Raw genomic sequence first — 18,171 nt, forward strand, 5'->3', positions numbered from 1 at the left:
CATCCTTTCTTTTTAATTTTTCATAGAGTCCCGGCTATTAGACCACAGTTAGGAATCCAGACGTGGCAAAACCCAGCCATCCCCGGACAAACCCCTAAGCTATCTTCTAGTTTTAGGAGGGGCGAGGCTGCCAATGCTTTCTACACTTCTCTTACCTTCTGTAGGAATGAAGCCTAGGGGTCACCCTAGTGTGTGCTTTTTGAGCCTTTTTCTTGGATACCTTATATTCTTTATCCCCCAGGTGGTTCAAGGCGGTTACAGTATTTTTATCAAAGGCCTCCTCAGTAGGGCTGACAATCAGAATTTTGTCTACATTGGAGGAGTGTTGGTGTAGATCTTTTAGGTCTTTAGTTAAAGTCTATCCAAAGATGGTGGAGGAATTTTTGACCCTTTAAGGCAGGACTGCCCAGCAGTATTATTGTTTTCAATACAGGTAAAGCATCTTTTAAATCTGATACAGAATTCCAGGTCCCAGGGGACAGCAGAGTAACCAGCAGTGTGTAGTATTAAAGACTCAGTTCAGTTCAGTTCAGTTCAGTTCAGTCACTCAGTCATGTCCGACTCTTTGCAACGCCGTGAATCACAGCACACCAGGCCTCCCTGTCCATCACCAACTTCCGGAGTTCACTCAAACTCACGTCCATCATTTTGGTGATACCATCCAGCCATCTCATCCTCTGTCGTCCCCTTCTCCTCCTGCCCCCAATCCCTCCCAGCATCAGAGTCTTTTCCAATGAGTCAACTCTTCACATGAGGTGGTCAAAGTACTGGAATTTCGGCTTCAGCATCACTCCTTCCAAAGAACATCCAGGACTGATCTCCTTTAGAATGGACTGGTTGGATCTCCTTGCAGTCCAAGGGACTCTCAAGAGTCTTCTCCAACACCACAGTTCAAAAGCATCAATTCTTTGGCGCTCAGCTTTCTTCACAGTAGATGTATATCCTTGGTGGCTTCACTGATTGCCCTGAGGTCCTGTACCATATGTTATTTCCCACTGGGTGTCTTTAGGAGGAGAATGGAGGTATTATATGCTGCTAGGCATGTTCTAATAAGGCCCTGGACAATTAGGCTATGTGACAGGGCAGTGCCGAACAAGATTTCCCAAGGGAGGGGGTACTGTTTTCTATTTGGCCATTTATATATACATTTTAGATGGATTATCATGAAACTGGCTCCTGCAGCTTATCCCACCCATCCCTGGGCTCAGACCTCAGATTTATTTCAAGGAGATTAACTTGCTCTGTCTGGGAAGGTTTGTCATCAGCCATTATTAACATTATCATCTTGTGCCCTTTGTCTAAGGGGACACCAATCTCCAATTTGTTTCCCATTAGGTGTATAGTAGCCCCCAATTTATTAAGATATCCCTTCCTGGTAGAGTATGGGGTATGTGGGAACATACAGAAAGGAGTGGGTGAGCCTATGATTGCCCACTTTACATTCTGATGGTCCTATGAATACCCATTCATGAGCCTTCCCTGATAGCCCCATAATTCTATACATCTTGTGACTGAGTGTTCCTGATTTGATGTTCAGAACTGAGTAGGTAGCATCAGTGTCAACTAAGAATTTGACAGGTTTTCTCTCTCTGTCAAATGTCCACTGGGGCTCCTGGGGGTCAGCTGGAGTGCCAGCTTAGCAGCTCCCTGCCCCCATCATTCTTCTTTTGTTTGGCATTCCCGTCCCATGACTCAGGATAAGTGGTAGTATAGATTTGGAGGCATTACCTGAAGCACCTGAAGGAATGCCAAAGATTTTCTGTAGACTCTTGATTGATTTCCCTAATCTTATTCCAATGCCCAGGTTTCTTTCCTACAGAAACACTCCTGAGTCAGGGGGTGATACTCAGAAATTTCCAGTTCTGCAGGATGCACCCTAATGAGCTGTCCTTCCATATGGCAGACATTTGGTTCCCCATAACTTAGATGTTCTGTTTTGGGTTTGTTTCAAACTATCAAGGGGAGCAGTTGAAGTGATTTGTTGGCACACAAATTCCACATGATTTGACATAAAAAGACTACAACTACTACTAAGACTTCCAGTTCAGGAAATTTGGAACCAGCACCAAACTGTTAACAGATTTCTCAAAAGACTAAAATGGGAGGTGTCAATATGGCCTGGACTCCAATCTAACTGGGGGTTAGACTGACCCTTTTGAGTCAGTCCCCAGCGATATTCCTGCCCCAAATCATTCAAGCCAATAAGAACGAGACCAAGTTAGATCAAAAGCAAAAGTAAGTTTTATTCTCTCATCAGAGAATGGAGATGTGTGAGACTGTGCTCTCAAGAACATCTTGCGCCAACAGGCCAGCTCTGGGGCTGCTTTATAGGTACCTCATCAGTAGGAAAGAGTGTGGAGTTCTTAAGGGTCAGGCACAGCCGTGCTGCTCATGGCTTCAGATCGTAGTGCCCAGTGCAGCATCTCTGCCCATGGTACCCTGCCACCATCTCGAATTGAGGCATCCTGCACAGCACTTCTGCACATGTTCTGCTGAGCGAAAGGATGAGGCACAGCCTTTTCACACTAGGAACTCTAGTCTGAAATGCTGGGCACAAGGCCTCTGCACAGGATATCCTATAATCAAGTGAAACTAGACTAAGTACAAAGGAAAAGAAAAAGGTTAGACTTTATTACTCAGATTCTACTTTTATTTCTTGGGAATTGTTAATGGACTTTGCCAGTGACAGCCACCACTGTAAATAGCTCTGCTTCCACTGTTACCACAATTCTTAGTTTTCTATGAACCCACAGTTTATGTCTGTTATAGATGCCAATAAGATAACTACCAAAAAAAAAAGATGAAGAGAAGAAATATTTGGTAGCCCTTTTCATATACAGTATATAAATATCATAATAGTGATACTTCTATTGACGATGTTTGGAGCTTGAAAGATCAGTGAGAAATACAAATATAAATAACAAAAGAATAAAGTATAAATAAGCATACAGTATAATAAAACAGTAAGTGTATGAGTGCATGCTCAGTTGTGTCCAACTCTTTGCAATGCCGTGAACTGTAGCACACCAGCCCCTCTGTCCATGAGATTTCCCAGGCAAGAATACTGGAGTGGGTTGCCATTTCCTACTCCAGGGATCTTTCCAACCCAGGGACTGAACCCAAGTTGGCAGGCGGATTCTTTACCACTGAGCCACCTGGAAAGCTCAATAAGTGTGTGATAAAACACAAAGTAAAATAAGCGCTAAGTAACAAGCCTAAATAACAAGAGTAATTATTTACATGAAAACATGCTACAAAATTTCTTTTTGCAAAAAAGGAGTTTTAATTCAATCTGTAAATATGTTATTAATGTATTCATAAATCACATTCTGATAGAATATACTGTTGGGTAAAATAAAGCATCAACAATTTATTGGGTTGTCCAGTAAGTTTGTTTGGGTTTTTCCCTATAATCATACAGAAAAACCCAAATGAACTTGGCCAACCCAATGCTTCTTGTCTAGGATGTTCAGGGTCATGCATGAGCTGTTTCTTATTATCGTCTACAGTAAGCTTGATTTCCCTAAGTAATTGCTTTAAAATGGAACACACAGAAATATAAGTTCTCCTCTGTTTTTATCAAGGCATTTTGTACTGTACCAATATCTGGGCTTACAGAATCCAGTGGGCTAGCAGATGGTATACTGATTCTACTTCCTGCAATTGGCAGCAGAAGCAAAGGGCTGCCATGTTTCCGAGATGTCCCTTTTCCCAAAGATCCTATGCCTACCAACTAAAGGAGTCATAACTCTAGATATTTCTGATCCCTCCTTCCCCTCAGGAATCCATAGGTTTAAAGGCCAGATCCTACACAGCCAAGAGTACAAGATGCCAGCAGGCTTTCAGGGCAAACGCGTCTTAGTGATCGGTCTTGGAAACACTGGAGGAGACGTTGCAGTGGAGCTCAGTCGAACCGCATCTCAGGTACACCATCTCTGAATCTGCACTCCCGCCCCTAGATCACTTCTGGTGTCCGGAAGGTGGTATTCAAGGGTATAAAACACACTGTCCAAAATATGTGGAAATTATGTGGAACTGCTGAATTCCACATTTGCTAAATTATGTGGAAACAGGGTAAATGGGAAAAGAAAATCTTGAAAATCCATAAAGCCTTTTGTGATGCATGCTTTACACAACTGAACCATCTCCAAGAAGGGTCGAGGAAAACTGTATGGATGCCAAACCACTAGGTATTTTTCAGAGGAGCTCCTGAAACAAGGTCAAATGGACAAATTGCTCCACCCACATCCTTTTACATACTCTCAGTAATTCTGGAAAAACTCCCACATACAAAGAGAAAGGGGAGTTTGTTTTCTGAACATCTCTTCAATTAGAAATCAGATTTATACTTTGTTTTGAGGTAAAAGCACCTCTTACTTTGCCCAAGATGTATACATAATGATTTTAGAAATCCCAAGCAGAGGTACACCAATTAGAAATCTTCTACTTTATCATAAGTTATAGAACAATGATTAGATATGGAAATAGTAGATTTTTATTTAATTCAGCTAAAATTGCTATCTCAAAAGTCACTTTAAATTCCATATTATTTATGTAAAAAATTGCCTGATAAACAGTATGTATCTACTATTCTTTAAACATGATGAGATATTTAACTGATACATAGATTAGTCAAAGTGATTTATGAAAACAATAACAGCGGTTGGAATAACTAGTCATTTGTAGATAGTGTTAGTCACTCAGTCATGTCCTACTCTTTGCAACCCCATGGACTATAGACCACCAGGCTCCTTTGTCCATGGAATTCTCCAGCCAAGAACACTGGAGCAGGCTGCCGTTCCCTTCTCCAGGGGATCTGCCTGACCAAGGGATCAAACCCGGGTCGCCTGCATTGCAGGCAGATTCTTTACCAACTGAGCACCAGGGAAGCCCAGTCATTTGTAGATCTGTGTACAAATTCACTAGTCCTCTGTTGTTATAAGACCAGAATGTTATAAGACCATTTGAAATATACTGGAAAAAAAATACTACAAAATGATGTACCTGTATTTAGTGTTCTTGCCTTATTTTTAGGTCTTTCTCAGTACTAGAACTGGTACCTGGGTTATCAACCGCTCTTCAGATGGGGGCTACCCATTTAATATGATGGTTACAAGAAGACACCATAATTTTATTGCACAAGTTCTGCCCTCCTGTATTCTGAAGTGGATTCAAGAGAGGCACCTCAATAAAAGATTTGACCATGCGAATTATGGACTAAATATTGCTAAGGGGTATTGAATTATGTTTTTCATTAATGGTAAAGTTATTTAATCAATATTTCTCATTCTCTTTAATTCAGATCTTAAAATGTTCAATAATTGTGACTTTGCCTTCATTTATCCTTTTCTAAGCTTATTTTCTTAAGACAATGTCCATCAGTACCACAGAAGGTCTTGAAATAGGAGTATTCTCTGTCTGCTAGCAGACTAGTAAATGAAGAAAATGAAGGATGGAAACTTTATTTCCAGTTTGAAAATCAGGATTAAATTGGCCTTGAGTATCCTCAGGTTGGCTACCATTCACAAGTAAATGACAGCACCAGTGAGTACAGACGGCTAGCTCTCACTAACCTTTAAAAAATGTCCACACTGGCTGAATGATTAGAGGTATGAATTGCCAAAAGGACTTCCTAGAATTATATATTTTAATATACATCTGTATAGACCTACACTTGGCAAGGAAAAAGAAAACCTTGGAAATGCATATAAAGTTATGATTTTTATTAAATGCTTGACCCAAATATTTTTTCTTTGGTAAGATGGCTTTCACTTAAGGAAAAAATGAATAACAATGAATGATTCAATATATAAATTTTATAGACATCATGTCTGCTGCAATTAGGTAGAATGATGCTCATATGAAAATATGAAAATGTTCATAATGAAAATATGTTCACTATGAAAATCCATTAGTAAATAGATACAATTTTTTTAATCCAGAAAGTTTTTTGCAATTTCCTCTTTGCCAAATGTCAATCTTTTGAGGCCTGGGTGATGTGAGATCCAAAACTGATTATCAAGTGGATTGTCATACACTTGATCCTGACATTGCTCCAGAAATTAATTTCAAGAGAGAGAGAATTTTAAACCCCACAGGAAAAAAATAGGTTTAGTCAATTTCTACATGCCTTCTACTGAGAGCAGGAAAACAAAGCTTGTTATAGAAAGAGCAAGTGACAACTTGAGAATTGGCACTTGCTGTCAGTGACAACTTGAGAATTGACAACTTTGAATTAGACATTGGTCGATTTACTCCCTTGACTTGGCAGATAATTATTTTGAACTGACTAAATAAATCATTTGCTGAGTGTCTCATAAATATAGCTACAGTGAATAATTTTCTCCTCTGTGTCAAAGGAAAAAACCAAAAAAGATTGTGAATGATGAGCTGCCAACCTGTATCCTCTGTGGGACAGTCACTATTAAAACCAGCGTGAAGGAGTTTACAGAAACCTCTGCTGTCTTTGAAGACGGGACAGTGGAAGAAAACATTGATGTTGTGATCTTCACTACAGGATACACGTATTCTTTCCCCTTTTTCGAAGAACCTCTCAAAACCCTTTGTACAAAGAAGATCTTCCTATATAAGCTGGTCTTCCCCTCAAACCTAGAGAAGACAACATTAGCTATGATTGGCTTCATCAGCCTTACAGGATCCATCTTAGCAGGCACAGAGCTCCAAGCTCGATGGGCCACAAGAATATTCAAAGGTACCTGGACTCTACTTAAAGCCCTGTGTGAACAACTGAGTCTTGAAATCAGTCCCCTGAGATTTATCTAAAATCCAACAAATGTGAGCTAACGTACCATAAAATATCCAAAAAAATTTAATGAAGAATTACTTTTCTATGCATGTAATATTATGGTGACTGTGCTTATATCACTAATGTGTGTGGAAAAAGAAGATTTGACTCTGTGGATAGGATAAATCTGGACAACAGAATAATCACACTTGCTGAGGAAGTACTCAGGATCCCGTTTTATTCTGCTGTAGTCAAATCAAATCTAGTCTAGTCTATTTACTCCTGTCTTTCCATTTATCACTAGCAGTAGAGTTTTATATTGCTTCTTAAGAAAGATATTGGGAGTAATATACACTGTGAATAAAGCTGGGGTCTAAGAAGGTAGTGACTTTTAAGATATGCTCATAAAAACTGTAGACACTGGGCACTAATGGCTGTCAGTTATCACTGTCAGAACACAGGTGACAGAGTCAGGGCTGCCAGAGTCCAATCCCAGTCCAATCCCAACTCATTAGCTTTGTAAGAACCTCTTTAAATCTCAGCCCCTTTGTTAAAATGGGAATAACAAAACCTCTTTCATAAGGGTTTTGTAAAATGAATAATGTCTACAAAGCAGTTAACACAGTACTTGGCACAGAGTAAATGCTCATTAACTGATAGCTGTTATTCTTACTTTTTCTATCGTTATCATACCTCTCCAGGGCAAGTTTTAGATTCGTAAGCATTGTAAAGAATTGGATTTGTATTATTACATTTGTATAATTATAAATAATAATCACAGTTGACCAATAGTTTGTTCGTTAGCAGAATTTTGCCCTTCATGAATAAAAATCATCAATAATTTATAAATAGCATATAATACAGTATTAAGTAGTACTGACTTCTCTCATACTGCACAAATGTAGTGTGTATCAACTATACTTTAAAATGTCCTAAATTGACAGACATGGCATTTTAATGGGGGGTGGGGAGTAGAGGGAGGAGAAGGTGATTAGGAATCTCATTTATTTGTATTACACAAAAAATCCCATGGCCTTTTATTAAACTATCCAAATGATTATTTAAGGCGAATTAAAGTGCTTTTACAGCATTTTCCAATTATATTAAAAACACAGAAAACTCTTAAGTACCTGGGTTTGGGGGAGAGGCTTATTTTTTTTTAATTGGAGAATAATTGCTTTACAATGTTGTATTTGTTTCTGCCATACAACACTATGAGTCAGCCATAAATATATATATATTCTCTCCCTCTTGAGCCTCCCTCCGACCCCCTCAACCCCATCCCACCCCTCTAGGCTGTCACAGAGCACCAAGATGAGTGCCAGTTCCCACTGGCAAATTCCCACTAGCAATCTGTTTGACATATGGTAATATATGTTTCAGTGCTATTCTCTCAATTCGTCCCACTCTCTTCCCCTGCTGTGTCCACAAGTCTGTTCTCTATGTGTCCCATTCCTACTCCAAAAATAGGTTCATCGGTACCATTTTTCTAGATTTCATATTTATGAGTTAATATACAATATTTGTTTCTCTTTCTGACTTCCTTCACTCTAAATAACAGGTTTCAGGTTCATCCACCTGGGCTGGGATGATCCCCTGGAGGAAGGCATGGCAACCCACTCCAATATTCTTGCCTGGAGAATCCTATGGATAGAGGAGCCTGGTGGGCTACAGTCCAAGGGTCACAAGAGTCAGACATGACTGAAGCAACTTGGCATGCACACATGTACCTCACTAGAGCTGATGCAAATTCATTCCTTTTCATGGCTGAGTAATATTCCATTGTATATATGTACCACAACTTCTTTATCCATTCATCTATCAGTGGACATCTAGTTTGCTTCTGTGTCCTAGCTATTGTAAATATGCTGCAGTGAACATTGGGGTACATGGGTACATGTGTCTTTTTTTGAATTATATTACCTGAGTTTTTAAAGTATTTTATAATGAGCTCAAAAATGCTTATGAGAATGATAGAGCTGACAAAACAAAACTTGATTAGATCACATCGCAGTAGTGATTGCATGCCTCTCCAGAGACCCTGCAAGAGACCAGGTACCACCAAGTGAAGTCTTTACAGCTTTATACAGGATGCAATGATTCCAGTGGCAAGTACACTCCAGGGCTAAGTCAGAGCTTTCTCATGTAGATTAGTGAGTACCCAGGTTAAGTGAGTTCAGAGAGGGATTTTACCTCCAGAAAATTATCCTCTGTGCTCTCTTCCCACTCTGTACTGTGTGCTGTGCTAAGTCACTCAGTCGTGTCTGACTCTTTGCGACCCCAGGGACTATAGCCTGCTAGGCTCCTCTGTCCATGAAATTCTCCAGGCAAGAATACCAGAGTGGGTTTCCATGCCTTCATCCAGGGAATCTTCTGACCCAGGGATCAAACCCACATCTCTTGTAGCTCCTGCATTGCAAGCAGATTCTTTACCACCTTGGGAAAGCCCCAGTCCCATTCTAAGCTATTGCAATCACATGTTCTGAGGTTGGAGCAGTGGGAGGCCAGAAATGAAGGGGAAGAGAACTCAAAGGAAGAACCACATGTGACTTTGGTGTTGTTTCTGGCTTTTCTCACAGGACTCTGTAAGATACCACCATCTCAAAAACTGATGGCTGAGGCTATGAAGAAGGAGCAGCTCATAGAAAGGTATGAAATATACCCTGCTACAGGGAAAATTTACCATTATAAATTTGGGAAGCAGTGGGGCAGGTTAGAAATAATTGCACTATGAGCCAAAAGAATATAATTTTAGTGCTAACTCTTCCACCAGCTAGATTTGTGGTCCAGGGGTTAAGACTCTGTGCTTTCACTGCAGGGGGCATGAGTTCCATCTCTGGTCAGGGAACTGGGATCCCTGCATGCCACACAGTGTAGTCAAAAAAAAAAAAAAATTTTTGATTTTTGGCTTTAGATGATGTTCCTGGTGGGGACATCAGGTCGCCTCAGCAGAACACAGAACTTGGCCCTAGACAATGGCAATCCTTTGTTTACTTGGCCCCAAAACCCTGTTCTCTTTGTTCGCCTACTTCTCAGGCTATTCTTTCTCTATATTTACAAGTGTCTCCTCTTCCTCACTCCTAAACATTGGTGAACCCCAACCTTAATCCTACTAGGTTACTAGTAGGTAACCTCACCAGGCCTGTGGCTTTAAATGACATCGTGTACTCATGGCTCCCAAACTTGGGTCTCTAACCCAGATCTCTCCTTGGAACTCCAAATCCTAAACCAACTCCCTCTAGGTATCTCCACTTAGAACTGTAATAGGTATCTCAAATTTAAAAAAAAAAAAAAAAAAAACATTTTATTTATGTATTTGGCTGCCTCAGGTCTTCATTGTGGCACACAGGATCTTCATTGCATCATATGAGATCTTTCGCTGTGGCACGTGGGCTTTGCTCCTCTGTGACTTGTGGTATCTTAGTTCCCTGACCAGGGATTGAACCTGTGCCCCCTGCTTTTCAAGGCAGATTCTTAACCACTGGACCACCAGGGAAGTCCCGGTATCTCCAATTTAACATGTCTAGAAACTAACCCTCAACCTCCACCCGCACATGGGCTACTCTGAGACTTTCCCCTTCTTGGTCAATGGGTACTTATTCCAGTTGAACAGGCAAAAACCTTGGAGTGATCTTTTTTCCTCTTTTTCTTTCACATCCTCAGCAAATACTGTTAACTCTTACCTTCAGATAAATTCAGAATCCAGACCCCTCTGACTACCCTGGCTGCTAACCACCCCAGAACAGGCCACTGCGGTCTCTCACCAGGACACTTGCTGTCACCTCTTACCTGGTCTCTGTGCCTCCTCTCTTCTCTTCCATGGTCTACTCTTGACTCCACATAAGAGTGACCAATGCCACACTGTTCTTCTGTTGAAAACCCTCTGCTTCCCATTTCACTCCCCAAAACTTCCTGCAGCTCTGCACCCATCCAGGCAACAGCTCTCTCTATGCCCTCAGTGTCTCCTGTTCTCCCACCTTACCCAAACTGCTCCAGTCCCTCCAGACAGCTCCCTGGGCTTCAGGCATGCCTCGGAACCTTGGCACTTACTCTGCCTGGAATGTTCTGCCCCCTACCCCTTACCTGTTGGCTCACTCTGGTCAAATATCCCCTCATAAGAGAGAGGCCTTCTCTGAGAACACTGCATGAATGGCAACACACCCATTCTCATCGTCTTTCCCCTTTCCCCTTCTTTGAACGTCTTCCTAATTCCTCTTACTACTTGATATATTCTATATCTGTTTGGCTGGGGTTTTGTTGTTGCTTTTTTTATTTGTTTTTCACTGTGCCAAGTGGCATACGGGATCTTAGTTACCTGACCAGGAATAGAACCTGTGCCCCCTATAGAGGGAGAACTGACTCTTAACCACTGACCAGCAGGAAAGTCCCTGGCTGGGTTTTTCACAGCCTGCTTCTCTGCCTGTTGGACTGTAAGTTCCTTGACAGCGAAGACTTTGTTTTACTCACTGTTGGAGTCCCAACACCTAGGATAATGCCTGTCATGTGACAGACACTTAAGATTGACTGACTGATTGGAGGAATGAATGAATAAGTGAAAGAATGACATTGGCACATCATGAAAACGTATTAATAACAGAAATAGATAGGGATAGAACATTCCTATACACTGTCCATTTGACCCTTGAACAATACAGGTTTGAACTGCATGGGTCCACTTATACGCAGATTTATATATATATATATATATTTATATATATATATATATATATATATATATATATGAAAAATTGAGGGAGGTTTGTGACAATTTGAAAACACTTGCAGATAAATCATGAAGCCTAGAAATATTGAAAAAATTAATAAAAAGTTAGATATGTCATGAATGTGTAAAATACAGGTAGATATTAGTCTATTTTATCATTTACTGCCATCAAATATACAAAAATCTATTATAAAATTTAAAATTTATCAAAACTTACACACATAAACACAGATCACACATTGTGCCATTCGCAAGCAAGAGAAATATAAGCAAGTGTAAAGCATGCATGCGTGCTCAGTCACTCAGTCGTGTCTGACTCTTTGCGACCCCATAGACTGCATCCCTCCAGGCTCCTCTGTCCGTGGGATTATCCTTAGCAAGAATACTGGAGTGGGTTGCCATCTCCTCTTCTAGGGGATCTTCTCAAACCCATGGGATCAAACCCGTGTTTTCTGCATTGGCAGGTAGACTCTTTACCACTGAGCCACATGGGAAGCCCAAACAGGGTAAAGATGCAGTGTTAAATCATAACAGCATAAAACTAACTGTAGCGCTACTGCAGTAATTGCATAGCGACCTTCTGTTGCTGTGGTGATGAGCTCAGGTGTTTCACACAGCTGCTTAATATGTCATATGACACCAATCACCTCTGCATGAACACTTCACTCTCCAGCAAATTTCGTATCACAGTAAAAAGTGATCTCTCACATTTCTCATGTATTTTCCATCATGATTAGTGCAATAATGTAAACCTTGAATCACAACACGGGACCCATTAGAGTGCCACTAGTGATGCTGGAAGTGCTCCCAAGAAGCAGAAAAAAGTCCTGAATTTACAAGAAAAAGTTGAATTGCTCAACATGTACTATAGACTGAGGTCTGCAGCTGCAGTGGCCTGTCATTTCACAATAAATGAATTCAGCATAAGGACCATTATAAAAAAGAAAATTTGTGAAGCCATCACTGTACCTGTGTCAGCAGGCATGAAAACTTTGCCCTTTTTGTGAAATACTTTTTCATCTTGTGTTGAAAATGCAGCTTTTATGTGTGTGCAGGATTGCTATAAGAAAGGCATACTTATAGACTTTTATAGATTTGAAAAATAGTGAAGTCATTATATGACAACTGAAAGCAAAAGAAACGTAAAGTATTTAATGCTTGAGAAGGATGGTTTCCTGATTTTAGAAAGCAGGGTATTTTAAAAAAAAATGTCAAGATAACAGGAGGAGCAGCTTCTGTTGACCAAGAGGAAGCAGACAGAGTTCCAGGATGCCGTGAAGACAGTCACTGGAGAAAAAGGATATCTGCCTGAAACAGTGTTTTATGCAGACAAAAGTGCCCTATCCTGGGGATGGCAGGTAGCAGAATGCCACAAAAGACATTTATTATTAAAGGGGAAAACTGAGCGTGAGAATTTAAGGCAGGAAAGCATAGGCTAACTCTCCATTCATGTGTAAATGCAGTTGGGTTTATGGTTATATTAGTTATTCAGTCGTGTCTGAACACGCCTGCCAGGCTCCTCTATCCATGGAATTCTCCAGACAAGAATACTGGAGTAGGTTGCCATTCCTTTCTCTAGGCGATGGGTTCACGTCAGGACTGCCCTTAACTGTAAAACTGCTAACCCCCCAGCCTTGAAGGGAAAAGATAAATACCAGCTACCCATCTTTTCATTGTATACAAGAAGGCCTGGACAATGACAACCTTTTTTCCGGATTAGTTCCTTCACTGCTCTGTCCCTAAAATCAGAAAGTACCTTGCCAATAAGTGACTGTCTTTGAAAGTTCTTTTGATATTGGATAATCCCCTGGCCACCCAGAACACAAAGCATCTGAAGTGCTCTATGGAAATGATTGTCAGTGCTATGGGAGAGAATCCCAATAGAGAAAATATCATGAAAGCCTGGAAGGATTACACCTTTGAAGATGCCATCATTGTTATAGAAAAAGCTATGGAAGCCACCAGGCCTGAAACAATGAAGTCCTGCTAGGGAAAACTGTGTCCAGATGTTGTGTATGACTTTGCAGGGTTTACAACAAAGCCAGTCAAGGAAGTCCTGAAAGAGAATGTAGATATGGAAGGGGAGAAAAAAAAGGTTGGGAGTGAAGGCTTTCAAGATAAGGATTTTAGAGAAATTCGAGAGCTAATAGACCCCATGCCAGAGGAATTAACAGAAGACAATTTGATAGGGGGATGAGTGCTTCCAAACCAGGGCAAGAGGCTGAGGAAGAAGACATAGGAGAAGCAGTGCCAGAAAGCAAATTGACATCAGACAATCCAGCAAAAGGATTCCAGTTATTTAAGACTGATTTTGACTTCTTTTACAGCATGGACCCTTCTATGATATAGGCAATGAAACTACAGCAAACAATGGAAGAAAACTTGGTATCATACAGAAACATTTTTAAGAAAAATGAAAAGGCAAAAAAGTCAGAAATTATAGTGTATTGCCATAAAGTTACACAAGTATTTCCATAAAGTTACACCACATGTGCCTGTCTCTCCAGCCTCCCCTTCCACCTCCTCACCTCTTCTCCCTCTGCCACCCTGAGACAGCAAGATCAACCCTTTATCTTCCTCCTCCTCAGCCTACTCAATGTGAAGACGACAAGGATAAAGACCTTTATGATGATCCACTTCCTCTTAATGAATAGTAAATAATCATCATACCCCACTGTTAATAATTTATCTGTTGTATATGTGTCTTGATGTGAAAATCTAAAACCTGCACAGCAAGAACTGAATGAGAAGTTTTTGTGTCATCATCGTCATCACTGCTTAAGTATTTATCATATAGAACTTGATGTGTAAGATTTGTAGGGAGTGGATAGCCCATCCTTACTAGGCATAAGGTGAGTGACATTTACAGTAATATAAAAGTAATAATGTGTTAGCTTTCTTATTGGTTTTTAACTTTGCTTTCAAAGAATTATATTACTATACAATATGCCTCTTTCTTTCATATTTGGAGAAACAGTCCATCATCACAGGTAAGTGGGATTTTTTTCATGTAACGATGTTTCCAATACACTATGAATATGACTATAATACCGTATACCATAAAAGTTTTATAATGATTATTCATTATTATATAGGCTAGGCTTCCATGAAACAATCATATTGCTACTGCTTCTTCATTATCAAGGTATGATTCATTATCCTTGTAAATAAATATGAATTTCTTCTTCACATTATCTTTTCATTTTTGATGTCCAGTGTTAGGAATACAAATGACATCTACGGTGTTTTGTATCATATAAGACAATATTGATGTAGGTACTGATAGATGAGTCATCTTATAAACAGACAACATAAACTTATGGTATTGATGAGTACAGTACAGTCCTATAAATATATTTTCTCTTCCTTATGATTTTCTTAATATCATTTTCTTTTCTCAGTTTACTCTAAGAATACAGCATAGGATCATATTACATATAAAATATGCGTTAACCTGTTTATGCTATCAGTATGGCCTTTAGTTTACTAATAATTTATTAGTAGTTAGGTTTGAGGAGAATCAAGTTTCACTTAGATTTTCAACTATCCAGAGGATTGATACCCCTAACCCCTCATTGTTCAAGGGTCAACTGTACTTACATCTGTGTCATGTTCAGTTCTGCTATACCAAGTATGACCCTCTCAACTCACAATTAACATAAATAAAAATAATTCAGGTGGTTACATATGAGATGATTCCTGATGATCTTTATTTGTTCAATAACTGTGGTATCTGGACTGATCTGATTTTACCCTCATATCAAATTCAAGAACCTGAAACATTATTTAAAGCTCCTCTTTGCATTGTCTTCTTCTGCCATCTCCTTTAACAAAATTAATTACACTCACAAATACCCTATGGAAATAAACTCCTTTCATTTTTTCTCTCCAACATAGGAAAATGTTCCCAACATGGTTTGACTCCAGCAGAAAGAAACAAAATGGTGGGAGGTGGGGAAACTTATAACTTGAAAATCAAGTGATCCATCTTCTTCCCTCTCAGGGGTTTGATGAAAGATCCCGGTGTAGACAAAGCTGACTACATTTCCTACCTGGATGACCTCGCTTCCTTCATAGGCGTAAAGCCCAACATCCCACTTCTGTTCATCACGGATCCCAGACTAGCATGGGAAGTTTTCTTTGGACCGTGTACTCCTTACCAGTATCGCCTAATGGGCCCCGGGAAATGGGATGGAGCCCGAAATGCCATCTTGACCCAGTGGGACAGGACACTGAAACCCTTAAAAACTCGAACCATTCCTGGTTCCTTCAAACCTGCCTCCACGTCACATTATTTGAAAGCCTGGGGGGCACCTATACTGCTTGCTTCCCTTCTACTGATCTACAAATCTTCAATGTTTTTGAAACTGGTGCCAGAAAAACTACAGGACAGGCTATCCCCTTAATTAATAAGTATTTGGTGAGGATAAATCTGATGGGTTATGAGGATTGTCCCCAGTCATATTAATTCTGTTCCCAAATATCTTGTGTTTTTCCCCTCTCCTCTCCATCATAGCTGTTATCATCCAAGTTTAGGTCTAATCATCTCTTACCTGAATTACTGTTCTATCTTCCTCTCAAGTCTCAGTACCTCCTTTCTTGCCTCCTTTACTTAAGCAGTTGTTCTAAAATAAAAAATACTGTCATCGTTTCCATCAAGATCTTGGTAGGAACAAGATAGAACTCAAATTAGGTAATTTGTGGAAACTTTAATATAAAGATTATGTCCAGTGGTTTGAGCAGAGTGTAGGGAAATCAGAAGTAGAATGAAATACTTCCAGACTAGTAACGATGAGATGCTTTTACCATCCATAGTTTTTCTAATGAGGCAAAGGGAGAACAAATATGAATAAGAGAGTGAGATTATGTGGAGAGGACCACCTCTCAAGAGCTGTGATCTCCAGCTCACCACTGAAGGCAGTCCATGGTGACCCCAAAAGTACAGAGCTAGGGAAATTCATTTCCTAATCATACGTTCTTCCCTCCCTCTGATCTTCTGCCCATGCTTCTCAATGGCCTAACCCAGCCAAAATTCAGAAGGCAACATTACTGACTATTGTGGATTTAACTGCATTCACCCACCACCCCCCCAAATATAGTCAAGTTCTAACCTCTGGTACCTGTGAACGGTGCCAGAGGTAACTTACTTGGAAATAGAAAGTGAAAGGACGAAAGTGAAGTCACTCAGTCATGTCCGACTTTGCGACCCCATGGACTGTGTAGCCTACCAGGTTCCTCCATCCATGGGATTTTCCAGGCAAGAATACTGGAGTGGGTTGCCATTGCAAATGTACATAAGTTGGAAATAAGATCTTTGCAAATGTACATAAGTAGAGATCATACTGAAACAGGATGAGCTAGATCCAATATAAAAAGAGGATCCTTATAAAAAGAGGATAAAGCTACTTCCTGGCAATCTAGTGACTAAGACTCCAGGCTCCCAATGCAGGGGGCCCAGGTTCGATCCCTGGTCAGGGAATTAGATTCCATATGCCTCAACTGAAGATCTCGCGTACTGCAATTAAGACCCAGTGCAGCCAAATAAATAAAATGTTTATAGAGAGAGGATAAGACACAGAGATACAGTCGTAGTAGAGAATACCATGTGAAGACAGGCAGAAGCTGGAATGATGCATCTGCACACTAAGGATCGCCAAGCAAGCAAACACTGAAAGAGACACAGAACAGGTTCTCTCTCAAAATCCACAGAAGAAAAAAGCCCTGCCAGCAACAATTCCAGAATCCTAGCCTCCAGAACTGTGAAAGAAGAAGCCACCCACTCTGCTACGGCAATCCTAGGATACGATGCACCAACTGATGTGTCCTGTGGAGGTCAGCCTCCTAGGCCACAGGGTAGAGCAAAGGTGATGGAGGGTGTATGTGGAAGGACAACCAGAAAGGATCCAGAGCAGACATGTTGCTTTCCAGTTTAAAAATCCTTCAAAGTTTCTCCCTGGATTAGAGACAATAAATTCCTTAGCCGTGAAGAGGAGACTCTTCCTGATCTGAGTCCATTTGCCCAGGTAACCAGAATCCTGGGCTGTAGCTACCCCTCCTCTTCAAAATCCTACCATCTAGCACTCAGACCTCCTCACTTTGGCATAAGCTGTTGCCTTTTCCAGCTACTCAGATTCACACCTGTCTTTCTAGGGCAAGCTTGATTATCTCCCTTTATGAAGCCTTCTCTGAGTCCCCAAAGCAGAGCTGACTGCCACTACATAATGACTGGGCTTCCCTGGTGGCTCAGATGGTGAAGAATCTGCTCACAATGCAAGGGATCCAGGTTCAATTCCTGGATTGGGAAGATTCCCAGGAGACGGGCATGGCAACTCACTCCTGTATTCTTGCCTGGAGAATTCCATGGAAAGAGGAACGTGTTGGGCTACAGATCGTGGGGTTGCAGAAGAGTTGCACATGACTGAGTAACACGTTCACTTTCTTTCACTTTTCATGACTGCCATCTCACACACCACTCCATCATTTTTCTGTTCTTATTATAACATTAGTGTAATTTTCTTTTTGTGTCCGTCTCCAAATAAATGCTGGGTTTTTGAGAGGAACCATCATCTTGTTCAGCTAAAACACTGCCTGATAAAAATACTGCAAAATAAATATTTGATGACTAAACAGTGGCTTCACTGGCTGGCATTCCTTGTCTCTCTTCTACCCACATTCTTTTCTTCTGCCAACTTGATAAATTACT

The 18,171-nt window shown here is 40.5% G+C and overlaps 1 protein-coding gene and 1 long non-coding RNA gene across 7 annotated transcripts in view; one reads left to right on the plus strand and one right to left on the minus strand.

Moving 5' to 3' along the window:
• FMO4 (flavin containing dimethylaniline monoxygenase 4) overlaps positions 1-18,171 on the plus strand; it is a 55,453-nt gene that overhangs the window by 20,843 nt on the left and 16,439 nt on the right. For 2 of the 6 annotated variants that reach the window (XM_042257219.2, XM_012187270.5), the window contains exons 5-9: positions 3,782-3,924; positions 5,035-5,234; positions 6,360-6,712; positions 9,325-9,394; positions 15,472-18,095. In XM_042257219.2, coding sequence (XP_042113153.1) covers positions 3,782-3,924; positions 5,035-5,234; positions 6,360-6,712; positions 9,325-9,394; positions 15,472-15,874 — 1,169 coding nt within the window. In that variant the 3' untranslated portion in view covers positions 15,875-18,095. Of the gene's footprint in view, positions 1-3,781; positions 3,925-5,034; positions 5,261-6,359; positions 6,713-9,324; positions 9,395-14,563; positions 18,096-18,171 lie in introns of those variants that run through there. The other 4 variants (XM_060396093.1, XM_042257220.2, XM_042257221.2 and 1 more) reach the window with 3 other exon arrangements.
• The window catches only part of LOC132657467 (uncharacterized), a 60,104-nt gene that overhangs the window by 12,861 nt on the left and 29,072 nt on the right, over positions 1-18,171 (minus strand). The window lies entirely within an intron of this gene.

Source organism: Ovis aries, chromosome 12 (genome assembly GCF_016772045.2).
Source record: "Ovis aries strain OAR_USU_Benz2616 breed Rambouillet chromosome 12, ARS-UI_Ramb_v3.0, whole genome shotgun sequence".
Lineage (NCBI taxonomy): Eukaryota > Metazoa > Chordata > Mammalia > Artiodactyla > Bovidae > Ovis > Ovis aries.